This window comes from Triturus cristatus, chromosome 2_2 (genome assembly GCF_964204655.1).
Source record: "Triturus cristatus chromosome 2_2, aTriCri1.1, whole genome shotgun sequence".
Classification (NCBI taxonomy): domain Eukaryota; kingdom Metazoa; phylum Chordata; class Amphibia; order Caudata; family Salamandridae; genus Triturus; species Triturus cristatus.
In genome coordinates this window covers 466,309,447-466,336,269 of record NC_140582.1, presented here as the reverse complement: position 1 = coordinate 466,336,269, position 26,823 = coordinate 466,309,447, and the positions used below count along the sequence as shown (strand labels likewise).

The window sequence follows — 26,823 nt, the reverse complement described above, 5'->3', positions numbered from 1 at the left end:
TGACTGTCGTGCCTTGCTCCCCCTCCCTTGGAGGTTGTGGTGTGTCTCGAGGGGGTTCTCTTTCCTCCTCTAGGGGGTCTTTGTATTTTAGTTCATGCAGGGGCGACAGGCACACTGCAAGTTGGGGGGGCTGTTTGGGCTCATGCAGGGGTGCAGGGAGGGGGGAGTTTTGTTTGGAATATTGGGTTGGGGTTGGGTATTGTTTGTTTGTACCACAAGGCAGAAATATTGTTGTGTTATATTCAAGGTGCTCTCTGGGAGGGGAGTGATTGGTTTTGGCTGTGATGGGGGGTAGGGGACTGAGACTTCTTTCCTGGAATGTTAACGGACTGGGGGACAGGATAAAACGGGGGGTGGTCCTGCAGTTTTTAAAACGGATTTCACCTGATATTGTGTTCTTGCAGGAAACACACCTTATTGGTAATTCCTTCTGTGCTATAAATAGGCGGGGCTATCGCCTTGTGGCTCATTCGGGCTTCACCTCTGGTTCGAGGGGTGTGGGCATTATGGTTAAAACCTCGCTCCCGTTGGAGGTTGACGAGGTGCTCCATGATGACAGGGGGCGATATACGGCTCTGGTGGGTAGATGGGAGGGTAAAGTGGTTGTTTTGGTTTCTGTTTATGTCCCGCCGGGGTTGCAGACGACTACTTTTGCTGATTTGGGGCGCCTTCTTCTTGGGCTGCCGGAGGGGATTCTAGTGGTTGGAGGGGATTTTAACGCTGTGGTCTCCGGAACTGAGGATCGTCACCCACCCAGGGATCTCCCCCGGGCCCAAACTTGGTTGTCTGGCCTCTTGGATACCCTGGGACTGGTGGATTGTTGGCGGCTAAAACACCCTGCGCAGGTACAATACACCTTTCATTCCGGGGCTCATGGTAGTCTTTCGAGACTTGATTATGTTCTGATGCCAGCGGCACAGGCGGGGAGGGTCGGGGAGGTGCGACATCTTGCTCGGGGTATTTCAGACCACTCCCCGCTCTTGTTACACTTCGATATTGTCCTGGGGATGGAGGGGAGGGTGGTCCCGATCAACCCCTGGTACCTGCGTAATCCCGCAATTCGCGCAGATTTGATTAAATCCCTTGAGCAATATTTTGGAGATAATGTGGGATCGGTGTCGTCTGCTGTTTCTCTGTGGGAGGCGTTCAAAACGGTACTCCGGGGGGAAGCCCTGTCCCTCATTTCCCATTCCAAGAGGTGCGAGCGGGAGGAGGTGACCCGTATCGAGTCTGAGATAACTGAATTGGAGGGTGACCTGGATTGTGGTGTCACGGACGACAAACTGCATGCTCTCAGACTCAAACAATCAGACTACAAGGCCCTAGTCACCGAAGCGGCCAGGGGCCTGAGTAGGGAGCAACAGGGGCGACTGTATGATATGGGTGATAAGGCTGGAAAACTGATTGCGTGGCTGGATAAAAAGGAGAGAGCGAGTCGAGTTGTTCCGCTGGTTGAGAGAGTGGATGGTGTGTGTGTTACTGATCCGGTGGAAATTGTTGATTGCTTCGCAGAGTATTTCCGCGGGGTGTATTCCCCGGTATCTTCTCGCTCGGAAGAGGATTCCCGCGGCCTGCTTAAAGATATTGCGTTGCCTTCCCTTTCGGAGGAGGATAAATCGTTGATGGACGCGACTCCGACATCTGAGGAGATCGCCCTGGCCATACGTTCAGTCGCCTCTGGCAAGGCCATTGGTCCTAATGGCCTTCCCATTGAATTGTACAAACTGCGGCCGGATACATTGGCGCCGCATCTTCGTGATATGTTCCTCGCGGCCCGGGCGGCGGGTTCCCTCCCGCTGGACCAGCGTCTAGCCACTATTGTGGTTATTCACAAGGAGGGGAGGCCGCGTGATCGGGTCACGTCTTACAGGCCCATTTCGCTTTTGAATGCAGAACCGAAAATTCTGGCCAAGGTGCTGGCTAATCGGCTGGTCAGCGTGGTGTGCGATCTGATCCATCAGGACCAGTCCGGTTTTATCCCTCATCGCAACACCGCGCTTAACCTGCGGTGTCTGCATGGGGTGCTCTCGAGGGTTCCGTTCATACGTGAGTCAGCCATTTTGGCGTCCCTGGACGCCACTATGGCGTTCGACACGCTTGAGTGGCCATATATCTGGGCGACGCTGGAGAAGTTTGGGTTTGGCCCGGGATTCATTGGCTGGGTGAAATTGTTGTATTCCGGACCGCTAGCGCAGGTGGTGGTGAATGGTAGAGTATCGTCTCCTTTTGAATTGGGCAGGGGCACGCGACAGGGTTGCCCGCTGTCGCCTCTCCTCTTTGCGTTCGCCTTGGAGCCCCTGGCGGAGTGGCTGCGGTGGCACCCTTCGATTCGTGGTCTCCGATGGACTCCTGAGTATGAGGATCGAGTCTCTCTCTACGCGGACGATATTCTTTTGTATCTTGCTTCCCCGCGTGAATCGTTGATTGTGTTAGTGGATGTGCTGTATTCCTTTGGCCGTAACTCAGGCCTAGTCATCAACTGGGCTAAGTCCTGTGTATATGTCCTCTCAGGGGAGGCTCCTATCCTCCCGCGGGGTTGTCCTATCCAGGTTGCTCAACAGGGATTTAAGTATCTGGGTATTTTTATTACCCTGGACTCTGCAGCCCGATACACACAGAACCTACTCCCCCCCCCCTCCAACGTTTGAAGGCGGATGTGGCGCGTTGGAGGCGCTTGCCGCTCTCGCCGCTCGGCCGGGCGGCGCTGTTTAAGATGATGTCGTTGCCACGGTTTTTATATGCCTTACAAAACACGATGGATGTCGTTCCGGCTAGTTACTTTCGGGAGGTGGAGGGTCTGCAATGCCAACTGTTTTGGGATGGGAGGCCGCGGATCGCCCTCGCGAAGCTGACGCTCCCGTGGTACGATGGGGGGGTCGCCCTCCCCGACATCAAACGTTATTACTGGGCCTCCCAGCTGGCTGCGATAAACCACGGGCTTTATGGGCCCGCCCTTAATCCGGCTTTTGAAATGGACAAATTGTTGTTGCCGGGTGGCGACTACAATCGTGCGCTCTACTCTAGATCGCTCGACGCACGTTTGACGGGTCCGACACGGGTCGCGGTACGGGTGTGGCATGCGGCAAACTCGGCGATGGGGTGGAAGGATCGGTTGACCCGAGCGACGCCATTGTATGCTTCTGAGCGACTGGGTTGTTTGTGGACGACGAAAGGCTTCGAGAAGTGGGACACGATTGGCATCAGGAGGGTGGGCGATCTTTGGACGAAGGGGGGATTTAAAACGTTTGATGTGCTGAAAGCAGAATACCAGTTGCAGGACAGGGAGGACTTCCGGTATGTACAGGTTCGTCACGCGTTGTGTTCCGTATTCCCGGAGGTCGCGTCCATCCCGGAGTGCTCCCCTTTGGAAGATAGAGTGCTAGACGGGCATGTACCGGATGGCACTATCTCATTGATCTATAAAAAGCTCATCAACGATCGATCGGGACTGCTGGCCGCCCTTCGTGAGGCATGGGTCGCTGATGGATTGGAGCTGGATGACGAGGATTGGGTATCTGCGGTGGCCTCCCCGAAAGAGGTGGCCATACCGGCCCGCCTTCGTTTCGTCCAGCTCAAAATACTCCACAGGGTCTACGTTACGGGACCGGGCCTGATGCGTATGGGATATGCGGTGGATGGGACGTGTAAGCGTGGGTGTGGCTTGTTAGGGACCTTCTTCCACATTTTGTGGGAATGTCCGGAGGTGGCTCGATGCTGGCGTGGTGTACATGCGGTGTTGCAAGCGGTCACGCATGTTGCGCTGTTCCCCGAGGCTAGGAGGTGTTTGTTGAATGTGTGGGAGCCGACTGATTACACGGTGACGCAAACGTGGTGGGTGACATTGGGATATATGGTGGCCAAGCGTGACATAGTGAACAAACATATAGGAACTGATGGTCTAGAGGAGAAAGGCTTGTAAGAAACAACACCACCCCAAGTGTGTCTAGAGAAAAGTAACTATACATCTCCAGATAAAACCTTACAGTGAAACATTAGACAGAAAACGCAGAGAGTTGTCAGGATTTCCATCAACTGCCAAGAGAGGCCAGTGTCATCATCTGGTCATCCTTCAATCTTGGCCACTTTTCCTCAAAGCCTTGAGGGGAATCATGTGGCTACCAGATTGTAACTGAGCCAACAAAGTATAGTCCCAGAAGGAGAGAAACCAGAGGTAACTGATGATCGTGGTGTTGAGAGATAGTATGTATTCTCTTGCTTGGTGGAGATGGTAATAGTGCAGTGCAGGACAGTGAAAAATAAAAAGGAGTTGGAGAAGAGAGAAACAGCCTTTAATCACTATCTCTGTACCAATCCTCTTAAAAACGTGCTAAAGCAACATGGAACAAATAAGTTGCTTCACAGTGGGTCAATAAGTTTCAGCATAGATGGAACAGTGTCCGGCTTTCTTCAGGACCTATATAGCAAAGAGTGCTACTGCACCAGTGAATTTGTGATTTAAAATACAAAAATTGTCAAATGTACAACCTTAGATGATGAGATCTCAGAAAGGACAGGGTGATCTTCACTCCTGGAACAGATAAATAGAGAAATCAGGATTGTATACATTTGGGGGAATCGATAAGTCACTTACAAGTCTCAGTAACACATCATGTGGTGCGGTGCTCATTTATACAAGCCAATGAACCATTGGCGCACTTTAAAAGTGAACCATTAACCATGTGCACTCACCTGTACCTTTCTAGATATAGACCTCACCTCACCCGGTCACTAACTCAGGGATGGGAGACCCCGCTCTATAATTATAAGAGAGTGGATCAGTGTTAGTGTGGAAGATACTCATTATTCCTTCTAACATGTATTAAAAACCTAATATAGTCCGTTTATCAACATTCTGTCTACCAAACAGTGAAGACACAGGGGGGTGGGGGGGGAAGGGAAGAAAAGAAAGGAACTGTTTACCCTCACCATTGAGGTTATAACCTAGTTGTATAGAGTCACCTAGATATCGTGCTCGCTAGATACTGAGCCGGAGCCCCAGCTGATGCAGCAGTATCTGTCGATGAATGTTACAACACGGGCAACAAATAAAAGTCTATGCGGACGCCCGATCTATTAAGGGCAATGGTGCGTATTGTTTGTGGTGTCCTTAGCAAGTGCTTCGGAGGGAAGTAAGGAAAAACAACGCTATCTAATAAGGTGTATCTAGCGTTATATGTCAACTGTTGTTGTTGCTCACGTACTGGGTAGGAAAGAAAGCGAGTGTCAAGTATTTTTCTACCCTAGAAGCAGGACAACGCTGATGTTGTAAACGCTGATGCTAAAAACGGCTATCTTATACAGATTGGACATCAAAAAAGACGGTAAAGTTCGAAAGAAGCTCACCTGTCCGTCGGTGCCTCGGGCTCCCCTGCGTTTGTGGGAGGTGCCGAGGTGCCGATCAGGTGGTGTATTTACGTGTGCGCGTGACGAGCAGCGCGTTGCCAATCAGAGCAGACTGTAAGAACTACAGGATGACCTCATCTATACAGGAAGTAGTAGTTTTGACGGAGTTCGTTGTGAACAATAAAGTTAAGTTAACCAGTACTTCAGTGATTCCTTGACTGCATGAATGTAAGCGTAAGTCATGTGGCCCTTATAGCTATACAACAAAACTATTTGTGACACACATTATAACAGCAGGATGTCAACATTACATCTCAATGGTGCCGATCAGTTGGTGTATTTACGTGTGCGCGTGATGAGCAGCGCATTGCAAAACAGAGCAGACTGTAAAAACTACAGGATGACTGCATCTATGCAGGAAGTAGTAGTTTTAACGGGGTTAGTATTGGAGTCACTGTGAACGATAAAATTAACCAGTAATTCAGTGATTCCTCGACTGCGTGAGTCTAAGCGTGAGTCATGTGGCCCTTATAGCTATACAACAAAACTATTTGTGACACACAGTATAACACAGTATAACAGCAGGATGTAGACATTCCATCTCAATGATTCTGACCAGTTTGACGTTTGTCGATGTATATAGGATACAGAGTGTTTCTAAATCTTGTTATAGTCCTCCCTATAAACTAACCATTACAGGTGCTATAGAGGAATAAACTCTGATGCTAGGATCATACAACATTGTTGTGCTAATTGTTCCCCAATGGACTATGATAAAGTGGTCCATGGTATCGCATCGTTGAGTCCGATCTGGTCACTGCGCAGTTTAAAAACCCAACGCTGTTCTTTGTTGAACAAAAATTGGGTTTTGTTCGTGATATGAGATGGTATGAATGGTTTTTCCAAAACCGTCCAAATAAGTTTTTTATCAGTTTCTTAGGATATAGTTTCACTGATAACTGGTTTGAAAGGTCACTAGCATGCCGTTTGTATAGATCAACAGACGAACAATTCCGTCGAAGACGAAGAAATTGCCCGAACGGCAGATTAAATCTTTAAGAGATAAGAGGAACACAAAAGCACATTTAGATGTAGCAAGACCAACACCAAGTTGACTCGACATTTTGTTGAAAAAAACCACAAAGCAGAAGACTTTATTTGGACGGTTTTGGAAAAACCGTTTATTCCTCTCTAGTACCTGTAATGGTTAGTTTATAGGGAGGACTATAACAAGATTTAGAAACACTCTGTATCCTATATACATCGACAAACGTCAAACTGGTCAGAATCATTGAGATGGAATGTCTACATCCTGCTGTTATACTGTGTTATACTGTGTGTCACAAATAGTTTTGTTGTATAGCTATAAGGGCCACATGACTCACGCTTAGACTCACGCAGTCGAGGAATCACTGAATTACTGGTTAATTTTATCGTTCACAGCGACTCCAATACTAACCCCGTTAAAACTACTACTTCCTGCATAGATGCAGTCATCCTGTAGTTTTTACAGTCTGCTCTGTTTTGCAATGCGCTGCTCATCACGCGCACACGTAAATACACCAACTGATCGGCACCATTGAGATGTAATGTTTACATCCTGCTGTTATAATGTGTGTCACAAATAGTTTTGTTGTATAGCTATAAGGGCCACATGACTTACGCTTACATTCATGCAGTCAAGGAATCACTGAAGTACTGGTTAACTTAACTTTATTGTTCACAACGAACTCCGTCAAAACTACTACTTCCTGTATAGATTAGGTCATCCTGTAGTTCTTACAGTCTGCTCTGATTGGCAACGCGCTGCTCGTCACGCGCACACGTAAATACACCACCTGATCGGCACCTCGGCACCTCCCACAAACGCAGGGGAGCCCGAGGCACCGACGGACAGGTGAGCTTCTTTCGAACTTTACCGTCTTTTTTGATGTCCAATCTGTATAAGATAGCCGTTTTTAGCATCAGCGTTTACAACATCAGCGTTGTCCTGCTTCTAGGGTAGAAAAATACTTGACACTCGCTTTCTTTCCTACCCAGTACGTGAGCAACAACAACAGTTGACATATAACGCTAGATACACCTTATCAGATAGCGTTGTTTTTCCTTACTTCCCTCCGAAGCACTTGCTAAGGACACCACAAACAATACGCACCATTGCCCTTAATAGATCGGGCGTCCGCATAGACTTGTATTTGTTGCCCGTGTTGTAACATTCATCGACAGATACTGCTGCATCAGCTGGGGCTCCGGCTCAGTATCTAGCGAGCACGATATCTAGGTGACTCTATACAACTAGGTTATAACCTCAATGGTGAGGGTAAACAGTTCCTTTCTTTTCTTCCCTTCCCCCCTCACCCCCCTGTGTCTTCACTGTTTGGTAGACAGAATGTTGATAAACGGACTATATTAGGTTTTTAATACATGTTAGAAGGAATAATGAGTATCTTCCACACTAACACTGATCCACTCTCTTATAATTATAGAGCGGGGTCTCCCATCCCTGAGTTAGTGACCGGGTGAGGTGAGGTCTGTATCTAGAAAGGTACAGGTGAGTGCACATGGTTAATGGTTCACTTTTAAAGTGCGCCAATGGTTCATTGGCTTGTATAAATGAGCACCGCACCACATGATGTGTTACTGAGACTTGTAAGTGACTTATCGATTCCCCCAAATGTATACAATCCTGATTTCTCTATTTATCTGTTCCAGGAGTGAAGATCACCCTGTACTTTCTGAGATCTCATCTTCTAAGGTTGTACATTTGACAATTTTTGTATTTTAAATCACAAATTCACTGGTGCAGTAGCACTCTTTGCTATATAGGTCCTGAAGAAAGCCGGACACTGTTCCATCTAGGCTGAAACTAGTTGACCCACTGTGAAGCAACTTATTTGTTCCATGTTGCTTTAGCACGTTTTTAAGAGGATTGGTACAGAGATAGTGATTAAAGGCTGTTTCTCTCTTCTCCAACTCCTTTTTATTTTTCACTGTCCTGCACTGCACTATTACCATCTCCACCAAGCAAGAGAATACATACTATCTCTCAACACAACGATCATCAGTTACCTCTGGTTTCTCTCCTTCTGGGACTATACTTTGTTGGCTCAGTTGCAATCTGGTAGCCACATGATTCCCCTCAAGGCTTTGAGGAAAAGTGGCCAAGATTGAAGGATGACCAGATGATGACACTGGCCTCTCTTGGCAGTTGATGGAAATCCTGACAACTCTCTGCGTTTTCTGTCTAATGTTTCACTGTAAGGTTTTATCTGGAGATGTATAGTTACTTTTCTCTAGACACACTTGGGGTGGTGTTGTTTCTTACAAGCCTTTCTCCTCTAGACCATCAGTTCCTATATGTTTATTCAGTATGAGTATTGGGGATTGGAACTAGATCAGGTCGGTAAACCTTCCCTCAGACCCTTTTGTCTCCTTCCCGGAGCAGTGTATGATGACAAGCGTGACATAGCACAATTGTGGGGCTCCCAGAGGTCACCCACGATTTCGGTATGGAAGGAAAATATGGATTGGTGTATGTTCCGAGAAAAGGTTGTGTATGTGGCGAGAGGCAAGCCTGGGAAATGGGTAAAGGTGTGGGGCCCCTGTAACTCCTATCGCGGCGGGATCTGTACCCCGCCACTGACGCCCGACTTGGCGGCGGCCCTGTCTCCCTAGTCTGCACATTCCCTTGATTCTGTGTTATCGTGACCACTTTGTCTCTGCCCCTGCCCTTCCCCCCCTCCTATTCTTGTAGGTTGGTAGGGCCCTCCCGAGGGGAGCACATAATGTTGCCTAGACTTTTGCCGCCTTGTGGGTTTGTTTTTCGTTTTTCAAATGATATTTTTGATCTGTGGGACTTTTACTGCTTGCCGCTTGTGTTTATAAATGTGTTTTATGGTCTCACTGTCTACTAGCGGCCGGCCTGAAGGTTGTAGGCCCATACTTGTATATCTCTTGAATTTTGTAATAAAGGTTTCACACAAAAAAAAAAAAAAAAAAGAATACTTTACTCACAACACGGGGACCGCGTCGTCAACCCTGATCGAGTGGGACGGCTTCAAGGTGGTGGCCCGTGGGGAATGTATTCAGCAGAGAGTTGGGGTAAGGCGTACCTTGGAGCAGGTCCTTGAGAATGCCGAGCAGAGACTGGCCACGGCCACGAAGGCCGCGGATCAGTCAGTAGCGGCGGCGACACAAGTGGCCCACGCCAAATCAGAATATCAGGCGGCGTGCATGGACCTACGACGTCACAACTTTCGGACCTATGCGACTCGAATGCATAAAGACCGTGACAAAACGGGCACACTCTTGGCATGGCTTGCTAAACAAGACACTGAAGTTCGGCCCATCACCGCAATCATAAATCTTCATGGCACCCTGGTACAATCTCAGGATGAGATCCTCCAGGCATTCTATCAACATTATTCAGCAGTCTACAATATCCCCTCATCACTCGACCCGGAGGCTGTTAACCACTTCCTAGACCCTCTCCCCCTCCCCCAGATATCTGCCGCAGACAAGGCGGTTTTAGACGCAAAGATACAAACCGCAGAGATTACACGCGCTATACGAGCCTTAGCCCGTGGCAAAGCCCCAGGCCTCGATGGGTTTCCACTCGAATACTACGCCACCTTTACCTCTCAGCTGACTCCTCGCTTATCTGCAGTGCTGGACACAGCGCTCCAATCCGGTGAACTACCTAGCTCCATGAGAGCATCGGTGATCGTAACGTTCCCGAAACCCGATCGGGACCCCCAACTCCTAGCCTCCTAGCGGATAGATACTCCCAAATTATACGCCCGTTAGTGCATCCAGACCAGTGCGGTTTTGTCCCGGGTAGGAATACCTCTCATAACATTCGACGCCTCTTTCACATCCAGGATCAGATTGGCGATCGCTTCCCTCGAGCGGCGTGCTTGATCCTGGACCTTGAGAAGGCTTTCGACTCCCTAACATGGCAGTTCCTCTTAACCATCCTCGGGCGGGTGGGACTGGGCCCCACTCTCATAGCCTACACTCGCCTTCTTTATACCAACCTTACCTCCCGGGTCTGCCTCGGTCGATACATCTCCCCGGAATTCGCGATACACATGGGCACACGACAAGGATACCCTCTCTCACCTTTATTATTCGTGCTCGCTGTTGAACCCTTAGCTATCTGGCTCCGCCGGGACGGACAGGCCTGGGGCATTCCACTTGCAGACGCCATGCACTGCGTATCCATGTACGCAGACGACCTTCTCATATATATACGGGATATTACGACGGATCTCACCACACTCGAGACCGCCCTGACGGAATTTGCTGATGCCTCGGGCTTGAAAGTGAACTGGGACAAATCAATGGTGTACCCCCTCCATCCAGACGCCTCTCCCCAGGACATTTGGATTGGTGACCGGAAAATACATTGGGCTGCAGAGGGCCCCCGATACCTCAGGATTCGTTTATACCATTCCCCGATCCACAATTTGGTCCCGATTGGTCGGGTAGCTCTCGCAAAGATGATACTGGTCCCACGGCTCTTATATTACTTCGCCAATCTCCTAGTAGTCCCACCCCGCTCCTTTTTCAAAGACTTAGACACACTCCTTAGCTCTCTAATATGGGGTAAGGGGCGACACAGGATTGCGTTAGCAAAACTAAAACTACCCACAACACAGGGGGGTCTCGGCGCTCCGTCATTCGAAGCCTATTTCCTGGCGCCGCAGCTCCAGTGGCTTTCGTACTGGACGGCAGAAAGGTACACATCTGAAACATGCACTGCCACGGGTCGTGTATCAATACCAGAGTTACGTCGCCTACTTCTACCGGGATCCCGTCCCACACGAACCTACCCCCTTCAAGTGGACATTGCCCGGAAATGCGTCCAGCGCATACACCGCATGACATCAAACTGTCCCCCATACACACCATTACTACCATTAATAGGCTGGCCAAGACACAGGGGGTTTTTCACTCCTGCCATGCTCCAGGAATGGACATCCAGAGACATCGCCGAAGCAGAAATACTGTTCGAAGAGGGACAGCTTAGGCCGTACCAGCAACTCATAGATGACTATGACCTTCCCCCAGGCCAGTTCTTGCTCCACCGCCAACTCCTCAGCCACTACCGACCATATTATGACCTCACACTAGGGGAGCCTCCCACACACCCAGTTCTTCACACAATATTACGAATGGAAACGGGTCGCCACCTTACCACATGGCTGTACAAATCGATCAGGGAACTGACACCCCCGCTACTAGCACCCCTGCGGACCCTCTGGGAGGAGGAAGCGGGACGATCATTTCATGATAGCGAGTGGGAAAGGGCGATAGAATTCCCCCAAAAAGTATCCAGGAACGCCCGTTTTAAGAATATACAATTTCACATTTTGCATAGGGCCTACCTAACACCAGCGCGCCTACAGCGCTTCTACCCCGATACGACCTTCCTCTGTCCTCATTGTCAAGCGCGGGATGCAGACTTTTTCCATATGTTTTGGACCTGCCCGGGTATCCAAGACTATTAGTCATCTATCCACACGACACTTCGAGACCTCACTGGACTGGCCCACTTGACCACTTGGGAGGGTTGCGCGTTAGGCATACTCGGACGAAGGAAACGTCACAAAATACCAATGCGCTTTGTTGCCCTAGCCCACCTGCTGGCCAAACGCTGTATAGCTATGCACTGGCGCTCCCCGTCGGGCCCTCCGATTGCGGCGTGGGTGGGGGCGGTGCTTAAGTGGGCTGCGGCTGAGGAGGACGCAGTGCGTGAGGAAGAAGCTAAAGGTATCCGCAAAATCCCAATCTCTCTGGAATGGGCGCTCCTATTACACCAATTCAAACAGTCCCAGACCCAGGAGGACCCGATCACCAACACAACTACCCCTGACACCACACAACTACCTACTGTACATGCTCACAGGACAGGGGATCCCCCCCGATTACCCACGCCACCCTAGGACCCGCTAGGCTCGCCCCCGCTCGCCAGACATACTGAACAGTACCCTACACCAGCCCGCGCACCCATCTCCTCCTAAGCGAGATGCAGCTGTACCGTTGAGTAGATATCCGTGGACTCACAGCATTTGCCTGGCCCAACCACTCAGAACCCCATGGCAACTCTTAGTTTGGTTCTTCCCCCCAGTTTTCCTTTCTGGCGAACACCTGCTACAATACATGCTGCATCTACGCGGAATAAGACGCAAATGTACTCTCTATACTGATGTTGGTCAATTCAGTTGCACATGTACCACAGTTATTTGTACGGAATGTAATTCCTTTATGATTATAACAACAAATGCCAATAAAAAGAATTTACAAAAAAACCCTAAAAAAAATAAAACCCCTAAAAAAAACAAAAACATTGACTGGTTTCACTTGGAAATTCTTCTAAGTGTGGAGTTTTGGAACTTTAGAATATTCACCTAAAATCATCCGAAGAACGAATTCCGATTTACTCACCTGTTATCAGGAGAGAACCCAGTGCTGCATCTTTTAGCCCAGCACTGACCCTGAAAATAGGAATCCATTGTCTGGTTTTCAGCAGAAAAGTTTCTAAGTGTCTATTCACAAACTAAAAATATTCCTTAAAAATCGCCTGTATGACGTAAACGCATTCTTTCAACTGTTTACAGGAGATGCACCAGTGCTGGATCCAGGATCCACCACTGAGTAAGAAAAAGTGACGATAACACCACTTACCTGCTAAGTGAATTTCCTGCCATAGGATAACATTGGTGATTCTATGTGAAAACATTTTTAAGTGTCAACTTTTAAAATACAATAATATTCCTTCAAAATCACTACTGTAACCAAAACGCTTTTGCTCAACTGTTTACAGGAAATGTCCAAGGACTGAATCTAGGATCCAGTTCTGTGGTTAGAAAAGTAATCCATAAAGTAACTAATTGCATTTAACTAGAAATTCAGATTGAGCTCAATGGTGCATTGTGTTTGAAATTGTGTTGCCCATTGCAACAACTGTAATCAATCAATCAATCAGAGTACTTGTAAAGCGCGCTACTTACCCGTGAGGGTCCCGAGGCGCTGAGGGGATGGGGGGGTGCTGCTACTGCTTGAAGAGCCAGGTCTTGAGGAGTCTTCTGAAGGCCAGTAGGTCTTGGGTCTGCCGTAGGTGGGTGGGGAGGGTGTTCCAGGTCTGTACTGTACTTAAAAGTCTATTGCCTATTTGCAAAGTATTTAAACTAAAGTAATTCATTCTGAGAAAGTATATTTTGTAATGTAATGTATAATGTAATTCTATGTCAGGACTGGAGGCAAGAATTATGCCTTCTTTCTTCACTTTAATCAATAGCAGCGAAGTACAACAGAAGAATACATTTCCCATGAACCAAAGGGAAAATGTAGTCAAAAACAACACATGATATCAACCAATCAATGAACAAGCACAGTGTCCAATCAGGGGTAGGACGCCCAATATAGTCCATCAACTGTGTCTCCTCTTCCTCTTTCTTCGCTGCTACGCAGCAAGTTAAGTACTCTTTCATATGTTTTGACTGTTTGTGCTTGACTGGTTATTCATGTTTTAATTGGGTAATGATTGTCAGTATATGTTTTAAAAGTTCTTTTATTGCTGGTTAGCGCTTCAGCGCTGTATTGTATGAGGTGATCGCGAGTTTCAGCTTTGGTTAGTCAAGCGCAACTTGACGCATTAGCGCTGCGCGATCCGGATTGTTTTTCTCCTGTCAGAGCGCGCTTGTGGCGCGTTTGATGCCCCGGAGCGTGTGGACAGCGCTGTGGGGAGTTGGGCCGCGGGTACGGTCTCTCGTCCCTACGCGGCTTCAGCTGGCTGCGCTCCTGGTCCTCCCACCACCAGAGGGCGTGGAAGGCTGTGGACCGCCTGGCGTTGTTTGATCTCTCTTCAAAGGGAATTTTTCAAACGACGTGCGCGCGGTGCACTGGAGTCCCTGATCTGAGGTGAACGCCGATAACGGTGTAGGCGGCGGTGGCTGTGATACGAGGCCACGCTACCCCATATTTGTACAACGCTTGTTGCCCAGGTCCAGCTTGTGTTGGGGCACAGTCTGTATTTTTTCTATGAATGCCTCTTTGAGGTCCAGTATTATTGTAAAGAGACTTTGCCCAGATCAGTTCACCCAGTGCAGGGTGTGTATTCATAAAATCTTTTTTGGCCAGCAGTTAGTCCCTCGGGCTAGAACCCGGCATTTGGTGGTTGTTGGGCCACGTGTAAGAGACAGACCGGCTGACACCCAGCCCTATAAAAAAGGCCTCTCTACCCCCCTTTTCAGGCCACTTTCCGTAAGTGCGTCCCTTTCCCCATGGAATACTATGATGAGTTTCCCGAGGAGGAGGAGGAGGCGGAGGATCCCCTCGCAGATATGCCCTGGGGTGACGCCTTTTATGAGGGAATGGACACATCAATTTACCGGGCGGTAGATCAAGCTATCTCCCCTTTGGAGTCCAGGCTTTCCTCTCAGATTCAACAGGCTTTTGCCCAGCTTTCTCAACAGTTAACATCCCAACCCCCTACCCCATCTGCCGTTTCACCTGATCCCCTTGGGTCCCCACCGGCTAAGCGTACCCGTGACGCGGGGGTGGACGGGGATGCGTTTGACTGCCTTAGGCAGGCTTTCCTGGATAGCCACAGGTCAGTTCCAACTGGTACTTCCCTTCCTGCAGCTCCGGTACCGCCCTCTGGCGACACCAACACCCCATCTCTCCCTGGCACTTCTGAGAGTCCCCAGGTACCCAAGATATGCTGGATCCTAAAGATATCGTCCACCCACGGTCTTCTGACTGGACGCCAGCGGACAAAGTAGCGGCTTATGTGGCCGCCCACATTAGGCGCCCCCTGGAGAAGGAGGCACGTAACTGCCTCCGGGCGGAGTGCCCCCGCCCCACTCTGGACGGTAAAGTGTCCCTCGCGCCCGAAAATGACCCTCGAATGGGTACTTTTCTTCAAAAATTCATTAGAGATCCAATAAAGGGGATTGACAGATCCTGGAGAGCCTGCCAGGATAAACCCCTGGACGCCTTGGGGCCCATCACAAAAATATTAGACATGGCAGAAGAGGCAAAGGAGTCAGGCTCCATTATTTCCCCGTAGACTTTGTCCGGTTGGGCACAGCGAGTGGTGATCTTCATGGGGAACGCGAACTGTGCCCTATCCACCGAGCGTCACCAGTCCCTCCTTATAAAAATCGATCCAAAGCTAGGTGACCTGGCAGACTCTGAAGCTGGTGCAGTAGCCCAGGGTGGATTATTTGGTGAGCCCTTCGTCAAGGAGCTTGGAAAATTTGTGAATACGTTCACCTCTTTAGATCGGGCACAATCCACTATCAAAAAGGTGTTTCCTCGTGTTTTTCGCGGGGCCGGCCGAGGCAGGGGTCGCTCGGCCGGTCGTCAACAACGCCAGCCAGCTCAAAGAGGCTCCGGACAGTACCAGGACCAGTCCCGGTTCGGCAATTTTTACCCCACACGCCGATGGCGGGGTAAAGGCAGAGGATTCCGGGGAGGAGCTGCAGCCTCTAGCCCAGGTGAGAATTCTCCCTTCTTTCCCACAAGACATAGGGGAGCGGTTGGCGGGTTGTTTTCACGTTTGGCAGACCATCACGCACGATGCCTGGGTTCTGCAGACTGTGAGGGGTTTCCACATAGAGTTCCAAGGGACCCCAGTTCAGTCAACCTTTCCCCGCCCTATTCAGTTTTCAGCGCAAGACGCGGTTTTAGTAGACGCAGAAGTTGCTTCGCTCCTCGCAAAGGGCGCTATCACTCTCTCTTCTCCCCACCCTCAAGGGTTTCGGAGCAATATTTTTTTGGTCGACAAGAACAATGGAGGCAAGAGACCCATGAGCGAGTTCAACCAATGGTTGGTTTACCGGCATTTCAAGATGGAGGGAATCCATCTTCTTCGGGACGTTTTGCGACCTCTCGACTGGATGGTTCGTTTGGATCTCAAAGACGCCTATCTGGTGGTACTGATATTTCGGCCCCACCGTCGGTTCCTCCAGTTTTCCTGGGGTCATCACACATACGAGTTCACGTCCCTCCCTTTCGGCCTCTCGTCAGCTCCTTGGTGTTTCAACAAGATTCTCAGGCCGGTGGTGGAATACCTGCGGTCCAGGGGGGGTCAGAATGATTGTTTACCTTAACGATTTGCTCCTCATGGCTTCATGTCCGCGTCGGCTGACGCAACAGCTCCAGATGGCGGTTTTGTTTCTTCAGGAGCTTAGTTTTTTCATAAACGAGACTAAGTCCCTCCTGTGTCCTACGCAGACTCTTACATTTTTGGGGTTCGTCATAGACTCCACTACTTCCACTCTCAGCCTTCCGGCCAGAAAGGTCTCCAAGATCCGACACGAATTACGCCGCATGTTAATGAAACAACAGATCTCTCTCCGCCAGTTGGCTCGGGAGGTGGGTCTTCTGTCGGCATCGATCCAAGCCATATTCCCGGGCCCGCTACATTACAGCGCGCTTCAGCGTCTCAAGGGTTTCTTCCTACGCAAAGAGTGCTCCTACTCTCACAAGGTCGCATTATCCACCGAGGCTCGCGCTGAGATTCATTGGTGGTTGGATCATATGGAAGCGTGGAACGGGAGAGCAATTTTCGGTTCCACACCAGACCTAGTTATAGAGTCGGACGCCAGCAGACTCGGTTGGGGTGCAAGGTGCGGGGACCTCTCCACAGGAGGATTGTGGTCTCCTGAAGAACAGAAGTTACACATCAACTGCTTGGAGCTTCTGGCGGGATCCTTCGCAGTACGTTGCTGGGCGAAGGATTCGGTGCAATCTTGTGTTCTACTAAAAATGGACAATGATTCGGCAGCCCGTTATGTGAACCACCTGGGGGGCACCCGCTCGAAAGCTCTCTCTGATCTGGCGGCCAGTTTCTGGCAGTACTGCCTGGACAGTCAGGTTTCTGTCACGGCGGAATACCTTCCCGGTCGAGCCAATGTGGAAGCAGACTTTCAGTCTCGCCACTTTCGGGATTCCAGCCTATGGCACTTGCATCAGTCCATCTTTGCGACGTTGGACGACCTTTGGGGCCCCTTCTCGGTGGACCTATTTGCATCCCGACTGGATCACCAGATTTCGCGATTCTTCAGTTGGCGTCCGGACCCTCTGGCGGCCGCCACAGATGCATTTCTCCCAAGACTGGAGCGGAGAACGGAGCTATGCGTTTCCCCCGTTTGCGATGATCACGAGGTCGACAGCACAAGTTCGCCGGCAAATGGCAAATCTAGTCATGATCACGCCATTATGGAAGTCTCAAGTGTGGTTTCCAGTTCTTCTGGAACTTTCCTGGGATTTTCCAATCCTACTCTCCCAATTTCCCACTCTTGTTCTGAGTCCGGACGGGAATCCGCACCCTATAGTGTCCACGAAATCGCTGTGGCTCATGGCGTGGTGGATTTCCGGAGTAGATGGGAAGCCCCTGGCCTTTCGAGAGAAGCTGAGACTTTCATCACTAAAGCATGGGCGGACAGTACTGTCAAAAGGTACAGGTCAGTGTGGGGTAGATGGTCCCGTTGGTGTGTGCTACGGGGTTTCGATCCCTTGGTCTCGGATGTCATGCATGTGGTGAATTTTCTGGCTCAATTGGCGTCTGAGGGCCTCGCTTACCGATCGGTGAATACCTTCAGATCGGCGGTCTCCTCGGGCCACGTCCCGGTGGAGGGAGCTCCGGTGGGCGAGCACCCTCTTGTTTGTCGACTAATGCGGGGTATCCGCTTGTCGTTGCCTCCGGAGCCCCATTATTCCGAGCTCTGGGATGTGAACCAAGTGCTTAACCTCTTTTTATCGTGGCAGCCGAATAGGTTTCTTTCGCGGAAAGAGCTCTCTGGTAAATTAGCCATGCTTCTGTGCCTGATTTCTTGCAGGCGGGTGTCTGATGTTCGGGCTTTGGACATTTCGAGCAGAATTTTTACTCCGGAGGGGGTGACGTTCACATTATTGAGGCGCACAAAGTGCCATTCTAGGACAATTTCCTATCCTCAGTTTCCTGATTCCCCGAAGCTTTGTGTAGTTCGTTGCCTCAAGGCATACGAGGAGATGACCGAGGAGTTTCGCCCTCCGGGAGAGAGGCAACTCCTCATTTCGGTTCGGAAGCCATCAGTGATGTCATGAGTGATGTCACTGACCATGTCATGAGTGATGTAATATGTGATGTCATCAGCAGTGCATTGCGGGCGTGCAAGTTATAGTTAGCTGAACTAACCTTAACGGGGGAATTTTAATGGTTTTGTACAAGAGAAATGTCCAACGAACTATAACGCACCTGAAACCTATGGTTTTTTCTGTGAAATAAATAAATATATATATATATATATATATATATATATATATATATATATACACACACACACACACACACACATACACACACACACGTTCTCTTGTTTCATTTACTCTCATACTACCTCCTATTCCATGCTAGCGAGCAGGCTTCTTTTTGGATCTATATGATCTCAAGCCCTTCTGTGTTTCGTTTTTCAGAGTGTCCCTAGTTGTCTGGTCCTTGTGATGATCCATTGTGGCATCTCATCTAGCACCCTGTCTGATTTACACAAATGTGGGACTATGCCATTATTTCTATACTAACTCTCTTAGCATCTTTCAATCCTTCTACAAAACTCTATTGGCTTCATTATGTTTCTATACTTTGCATTTCAGATTCTTACTTCAACCCATCTATATGAGGCCATTTTTAATCAATTTCTTCTTCTATTAGAACATTTCCCGCACGTTGAGTCTCACTCAATGATGTCCTTCTCAGGCTTCCCAACCTTTACCTTTCTGAATTCCTTTTTGTTTTTTCCCAACTTTACGTCTAAACTTTAAGATCCTTATGATAATTTCTTTCCCACCTGAGTGCAAGATTGATCCTTAACTCCCTGCAGTGTGCTTGTTTCTTAGGTGCCCTTATTGTCTCCATTATCTGATTTTGACTTGAGGTTATTCCTTAAACTAAGTTTTGTGTTGCTGCTGAGTGTGTTTATCATGTTTGCAACCCAGACACATTCTCTGTGCTATCAATCTTATTGCTATATATGAGCATACAATAAACCTTCTTCCTTGGGTCTCAACTCTTCCAAGAGACTCAGTCAAATAGTGCCACCGTTTGGCAGATTATTTGTTAGATTTCTAATTTACTGGAGGCCACAGGAGGAACATTTTAAAACAAGGTACATTACCAAAATATATGAATGATTGAGCATGTTTGAATAATTTATAAATAACAATTCTATAAATGTTATGCACACCATCTGCAAAACAGCCTATGGAATGATTCACTAAATGTCTCAAAATCGAAGAGCGAGACTGCCCAACAAATGACAGGCCTAATTTACTGCGAACAAGTGACCGACTTCTTGATATCAAAGATCTGAGAAATTCTGTACTAAGTTATTTATTTCTCTTTATACTGTTTAAAGTGCCAAAAAGGATGACAAAGATGAATATAAAGATCCAGAATTATAAAAACAGGGCTAACCATAGAGTCTCTCCAGATGTGCAGGCTGCTTCTTGTACTCCTCTAGCAGCAGGTCAGCCTCTTCGAGAATAGAGCGGTACTCTGGAATTAGGAAGTTTGAGTTACCTTCATGGACTTGCAGCTCCTTTTGGATGAAAAACAATAAAAATATACAGTTTAAGTACATCAATGTACCTAGCAAGCAAGTTGAAATGTTTTTAAATGTTTCTAGAGCTAATTAAAAAACATTTGATTTAATCAAGGAATCAAAATAAAAGTATCCGCCAAGCCAATGTTCAATATAAACCTCTATCTACAACATGCGGTAATACCATATTCATTTCAGAACACAACTTCTGAAGGGATAACCCACAAAATAATAACAAAAAATAGTGTGAAAACCAGCCAGTATATTCTAAATATTTTATTTACAACCCCTGACCAATAGTGAACGTACCCTATATAATTTGATGTCCAATATTCTATGATTTATGATCTGATTTACTGTATCAAAACTGCATTTGGTAAACAAAACATACATGAGATGTCTATGATGGTGGGTGATGTGGTATACAGGCTGGAAACATGTGGAAGCAAGAAGCCCACCAATCAATTACAAGAGCAGAAGGTTAGCAGGAGTTCACGCCAACTGATGCGCATTACGGACAAACTAGTACCTACACAACAACGCGCTCAGCAACCCCTGTAGCAGATGACCAGTGACCTCTATGGCATACACTCAGCGAGTGTAGCTAAAAGCAGAAGAAACAAGACTGTATTTAATGTGTGGAGGAAGGAAGGAAGGTCAAAAAGACCATAGGGTAGGTCAGACAGGTGGGATGGGGGTGCATCTGCTTTGTGCAATCAGTGCAGGAGGCTACAGAGACAGTCGGATCCTGTTTCCGCACGAAACACTAAGAGTTGCAGGCTCCAGTGCTACTGGGTGTGATCCCGCACATAGGAGTTTAAGAGGCAGATTCTGACAGGTCAATTACTATATCTAGCAGTACCACACTGCATAAAGCAAACCCTTGGAGTCCTGCATACAATGTAGAGCTGGTAAAATGGCTAAGCAAAAGTACAGGAGGAAAATGTAGCTACTGGTAGACATCCACAGGTCAATGGAGTATGCTATTCAGTCTACAAGCTGATGCTCTTTCTGACAAGTTTGTAGATAAGTTGTCTGTAGTAAATTATTTCACTGGCTCTGATTTGGCCAGTAGTTAATGGCAAATTACCCTGTCTTTGATGCAGCAAAGAAATTGGTGTTCTTAATTAGTGAAGGCCTTTAATAGTTCACCACTGGGCCTTTCAGCTTGAAGACCATCCCAGCCACATTCTTGGCGTTTGTGTAGCATATGCTAGCTAATGTTGACGAAGGTGTGGTCTCTTACCTGTAACTCCAGTTCTCTCCTAGGGGTATTTCCATGATAGTCATAAGCATTGAATAGTACCGCCCATCTGTGAGGACCTCGGAGAACTTTATCCAATATAACTTCTTAAGTGTTCGAGTTCGCCTTTCTTCAGAAAGGCCTTGAAAAGTCCGTTAAGAAAGTCATAATGCAGCCTAAGGACCAGGCTACAATGGCCAGAATTCTTCACCTTGGAGACTGTAAAGAAATATGCACCCATTACATGAAAAAAATATTTGTAAGGGCACAGAAAAAGAACCTGCACAAACCCTTTTCCTAGGAGAGAAACCCGAGATGAAGAAGTGCAGGGCAATGTAGCCCAAAGGCTGCCATTATAAGTGAAGAAAAAAGAGACTGTGCCTTTAAGAGCAGAGAGACCTCCAATATCCCATCATGTGCAGCCAGAGACAGTTACCTCCGTTCTTTTTGAAGACTGTACTAGCTGATTAATAGCGGAGCATGAAAGTATCCGTCAACTCCACTGGGGAGGAGGGAGGGTTGCTTATGACTATTATGGAAATACCCCTACAAGAGAACTGGAGTTACAGGTAAGAAACTATACTTCTCTCGTAGGGGATTCCCATGTATAGTCATAAGTGTTGAATAGAATAGCAAGCTCATCCCCCCTGAAGTGGTGGAGTCAACAGAAACCGAAAAGTATGGACCTCGCTAGGCACAGAGATTTCTGAGGGATGCCTGTCCTACTTGAGCATCTGCCCTAGCATCTATGTCAAGGCAGTAGTGTCTAGTGAATGTGTGGACTGATCTCCAAGTAGCTGCCTTGCAAATATTCGCCAAGGGAATATTCTTCATCAAGGCTGTAGTAGCCGCCGTGCCTCTAGTAGAGTGCGCTTTAGGCTTACCCGTAAGAGATTTATTTGCTAGCTGATAACAGCAGAGGATGCAAGAGACGATCCACCTGGGGACTGACTGTTTGGAGGTAGCTAAACCTGTGCAAACCGGCCCATAATTGATAAGTAGCGGTTGCAATTTGCGAATGGACTTGGTTTTGTTCAAATAGAATTTTAAAACCCTCTTCACATCCAATGAGTGGAGGGCTCTCTCCACTGAAGAAGAAAGGTTTTGAAAGAACGTGGGTAAAGCAAGCGTCTAATTTACGTGGAAATCTGAGATCACTTGAGATAGGAACTTGGGATGGGTACGCAACACTACTTTGAAAGAGTGGAAGACTGTATATGGCTCATGAGCGCAAAGGGCCTGGATCTCACCAACTCTCCTAGCTGAAGTTATAGCCACAAGGAAGGCAGTTTTCCATGTGAGATGCTGAAGAGAAACCTTGTGAATAGGTTCAATGGATGGAAGCATGAGGCGAGAAAGCACTACATTCACCTTCCATGGAGGAGTGGGACATTTAATGGGAGGAAAAACCTTCTTCAACTCCTCTAAGAAATTTGTAATAACTAGAATCCTTAAGAAAGAGATTTGTGAAGGACTTTTCCTTTATGCCGTGAGTGCAGACAGGTGGACTCTGATTGAAGAGTATTGTAGGCCAGATTTAGCCAGGTGTAATAATTATGGGGGAATGACCTCCTCCTGACAAGACGTGGGATCAATTTGTCTGGAGGAGCCCCAAATGCAAAATGTTCTCCATTCAAAGGCATGAGCAGATTGTGTAGATGGTCGCTCTGCTTCTTTTAGAATGTCCAGACAGTACTGAGATAGGTTTAGATGACCATACTGCACTATCTCCAGAGCCATGGTGCCAAACTAAAGGAGGAGAGGTTGGGGTGTAGCAGTTGACCTCTGAACTTCGTGAGAAGGTCCGGCCTGCATGGCAGCCTGAGATGTGGATGGATAGACCGGTGAAGAAGGTCCGGGATCCACAGTTGCCATTCAGGGGCGATGAGAATGATCTTGGCTGTTGCGGTTGTCCGTTTGTGCAGGACTGCCGGTATCATCGGTACTGGAGAAAAAGCATAAAAAAAATTGTTGGACCAGTCGATCCATAGGGCATTCCGTAGTGATCTTGGATGGTAAAATCTGGTGGCGATGTCATGGCATTTTTTGTTTTCCGCTGTGGCAAATAGGTCTGTAGAAGGTGTGCCCATGAGCTGAAGATAGCTTGTACGACCTCTTCGTTCAGTACCCACTCGTGGTTTTCGTCGAGAACCCTGCTGAGCGCGTCTACCTGGATGTTCTCAACACCTGGCAGGTGAGAGGCTATCAGTCTCAAGTTCATGGAAAGGAGCCAGTGCCAGATTGATTGAGCTTCTTTTGACAGGGCACTGGACCATGTTCCCCCCTGCTTGTTCAGGTAGTACATGGTGGTTGTACTGTCTGTTTGAACATGCAGGGTGTTGGTTGTGAATGAAGGATGAAAGGCCTTGAGTGCCAGGTGAACTGCAAGATGTTCCACAAGGTTGATATGGTATGTCTGTTCTCTCAAGGACCATATTCCTTTTATCTGCAGGTTATCCATGTGGGCTCCCCAGCCCAGCAGCGAGGCATCCGTCACAATGATCTGGGTTGGTTCCTGCTGGTAAAAAGACATTCCCCTCAGGAGATTTTTCAGGGAACACCACCACTGGAGTGATACCACAGCATGAGTGGATAGAATGATTTTGTCTTCTCAGTTCCCTGACAACTAGTTCCACTGGTCCTCCAAGCACTCCTGGAGAAGGCGCATGTGGAGGCGAGCATTGGGAGTCAGAAATATGCAGGAGGCCATCGAGTGGAGGAGCAAGGAGAATATGTGGACTGATTGACGGGCCATCCACTGGAGGTTGATGCATTTCTGTAGAATTGATAACTGTCGTTCCTCTGGAGAAAACACCTTTTCTTGTAAAGTGTCGATGGTAGTTCCTAAGTAATGCAAAGTCTGGACTGGTGTTGACATGGACGTTTGAACATTCATGTGACTAACAAAGCCCTGAAGCAGATCGCAAGCCCATTGCAAATGTTCCTGGGCTTCTACGAAGGTGGAGGCCTTGATCAGCCAGTCGTCCAGATCAGGATAGACAATGATTCTGTATTTCCGTAAGTGCGCTGCCACCACCGCCATGCATTTGGAAAAATCCCTGGGAGCTGACTTGAGGCCGAATGGTAGAACCGCGTATTGTTAGTGGTTCTGCCCCATGATGAAACTGAGGAATTTCCAATGTGATTTTGCGATGGGAATATTAAAAAAAGTGTTGTGTAGATCTATTGAACAGAGCCAGTTTACCTGTTGAAGTTGAGGGTAAATTTGATGCTAAGCCATCATCCTGAATTTTTCTTTTCAGATCCACTTGTTTGCGATTGCGAGGTCGAGAATAGGCATGAACGTGGGCGACATCATAATACATCGGCTCCGCTCGCGACTCCTTATGACGTCACCGGAGCCATAAGAGGCCCACGTCGGCGTGATGACGTCAGTTCCACCCATTTTTTCCGTGCCTTCGAGGCGAACAGGTGAACCAACGACAAACTCAAAGAATACACAGTATACAGTATACCAACACATATACACAGTATACTAAGGAAAAGGATGCTAAATAAACAAGCATTTCCAACAAATGTACAAGCATTTCAAACAAGACCTATTTCATGGTATACAAAGGTGGACAACGGGGAGGCGGGTGGGCCAGTGAGGAATCCACAGGCAGATACTGTATCCACCAGAAAAAGCGTTACCGAAGGTAAGTAACTTGTTCTTCTGATGGATACATCTGCCAGTGGATTCCTCACCTTGTGAATAGATTCCCACAGCAGTCCCCACTACCGGAGGAGGGTGTCCACCTTCCTACACCAGAAAGTCTTGCAACACAGAGCGCGCGAAGTGGCCCTCCCTCCTCATCTCGGAGTCCAAGCAATAATGCGTTGTGAAAGTATGGAGGGAGGCCCAAGTCGCAGCTTTACAAATATCTGCCACAGGAACACCCCGGGCCAAAGCAGATGTAGATGATTTTGCTCTAGTCAAATGAGCTCTAATGCCCTCAGGAGGAGTCTTACCACCCAGGGCATAGCAGATCTTGATGGCAAGGATGATCCATCTCGATAGTGTGCGCTTGTGCACCGCTCTACCCTTCGAATGTCCAACGTAGCCAATGAAGAGTTGATCATCTAGACGAAAGTCTTTAGTCCTGTCCAGATAAAAACTCACAGCCCTCTTCGGGTCCAGGCGATGGAGTCTTTCCTCCTCTTTGGAAGGATGAGGAGGTGGATAAAAAACAGGGAGAGTAATAGACTGCCCCAAATGGAACGGAGTAACAACTTTTGGCAGGAAGGCAGCCCTGGTCCTAAGAACCATCCTTTCAGCATGTAATGTAAGAAAAGGGGGTCTAGAACTAAGAGCTTGGAGCTCACTCACCCTCCTTGCCGAGGTTATGGCTACAAGAAAAACCACCTTAAAGGACAACAGCCTCAAAGAACAGCTATGTAGAGGCTCAAATGGGGACCCCATCAGAAAGGTTAAAACAAGATTAAGGTCCCACTGTGGCATTACAAAAGGAGTGGGAGGAAACATGTTTGTAAGGCCCTTGATAAACCTCAGTCCAACCGGAGATTTAAACAGTGACGGTTGATCCGGAAGGCATAGAAAAGCCGATAAGGCCGAAAGATAGCCCTTGACCGTGGCCACAGCACAGCCCTGCTGAGCCAAGGAAAGAGCAAACTGGAGCACATTAGAAAGATGGGCTTTTAAAGGGTCAACGGACCTCTCTCCACACCATTTTACAAATTTAGACCACCTGTAGGAGTAAATGGACTTGGTGGAGTGTCGCCTGGCCGATAAAATAACGTCCACCACATCAGGTGGGAGAGAGAAAGAACTCAGGTTGCCCCGTTCAATCTCCAGGCATGAAGGTGTAAGCTCTGGAGGTGGGGGTGTAGAACCTGCCCCTCCGACTGCGAGCGGAGGTCTGCCCTCAGAGGGAGACGGAGCGGAGGGCACGAGGAGAGGTGGAGGAGATCTGTATACCACACCCTTCTTGGCCAATCCGGGGCAACCAATATGACTTGGGCCCGGTCTTGGCGAATCTTCCTCAGAACCCGAGGAATCAAGGGTATGGGAGGAAACGCGTAAAGGAGTTGTGAGCCCCAATTCAACTGAAACGCGTCCCCCAACGCCCCCTGCATCGGAAACTGGAGACTGCAGAATGACGGGCAGTGCGCGTTCTCGCGGGTGGCAAACAGGTCCACCCGAGGTGTCCCCCACGTCCGAAAGACGTGACAAACCACCTCCGGATGGAGCCTCCACTCGTGGTCGGCGGAGAACTGCCGACTGAGACTGTCAGCACGTACGTTCAACACCCCGGCCAGATGATTTGCCATCAGACAAATCTGATGGTCCTGAGCCCAGGACCAAAGACGTAAGGCCTCTCTGCATAGACCAAGAGACCCCACTCCTCCCTGCTTGTTGACATACCACATCGCGGTAGTGTTGTCTGTCAGGACTTGAACCGACTGACCGCGAAGGAAAGGGAGGAAGGCCTTGAGCGCCAAACGAATCACCCGCAACTCCAGAAGGTTGATGTGAAGCAACCTTTCCTCTGGAGACCAAAGACCCTTGATCTCCAGATCCCCCAGATGAGCACCCCACCCTAAAGTGGAGGCATCCGTTATCACTGTGGCCACCGATGGAGGCAGATGGAAGGGCTTTCCTTGCGACAGATTGCCCTCCACACT

General features: G+C 48.4%; 1 protein-coding gene across 2 annotated transcripts in view; it reads right to left on the bottom strand.

The window, feature by feature from the left end:
- Positions 1 to 26,823, bottom strand: part of BBS7 (Bardet-Biedl syndrome 7) — a 368,412-nt gene that overhangs the window by 35,437 nt on the left and 306,152 nt on the right. For both annotated transcript variants that reach the window (XM_085641566.1, XM_085641567.1), the window contains one exon: positions 19,808 to 19,931. In XM_085641566.1, coding sequence (XP_085497692.1) covers positions 19,808 to 19,931 — 124 coding nt within the window. The remainder of the gene's footprint in view (positions 1 to 19,807; positions 19,932 to 26,823) is intronic.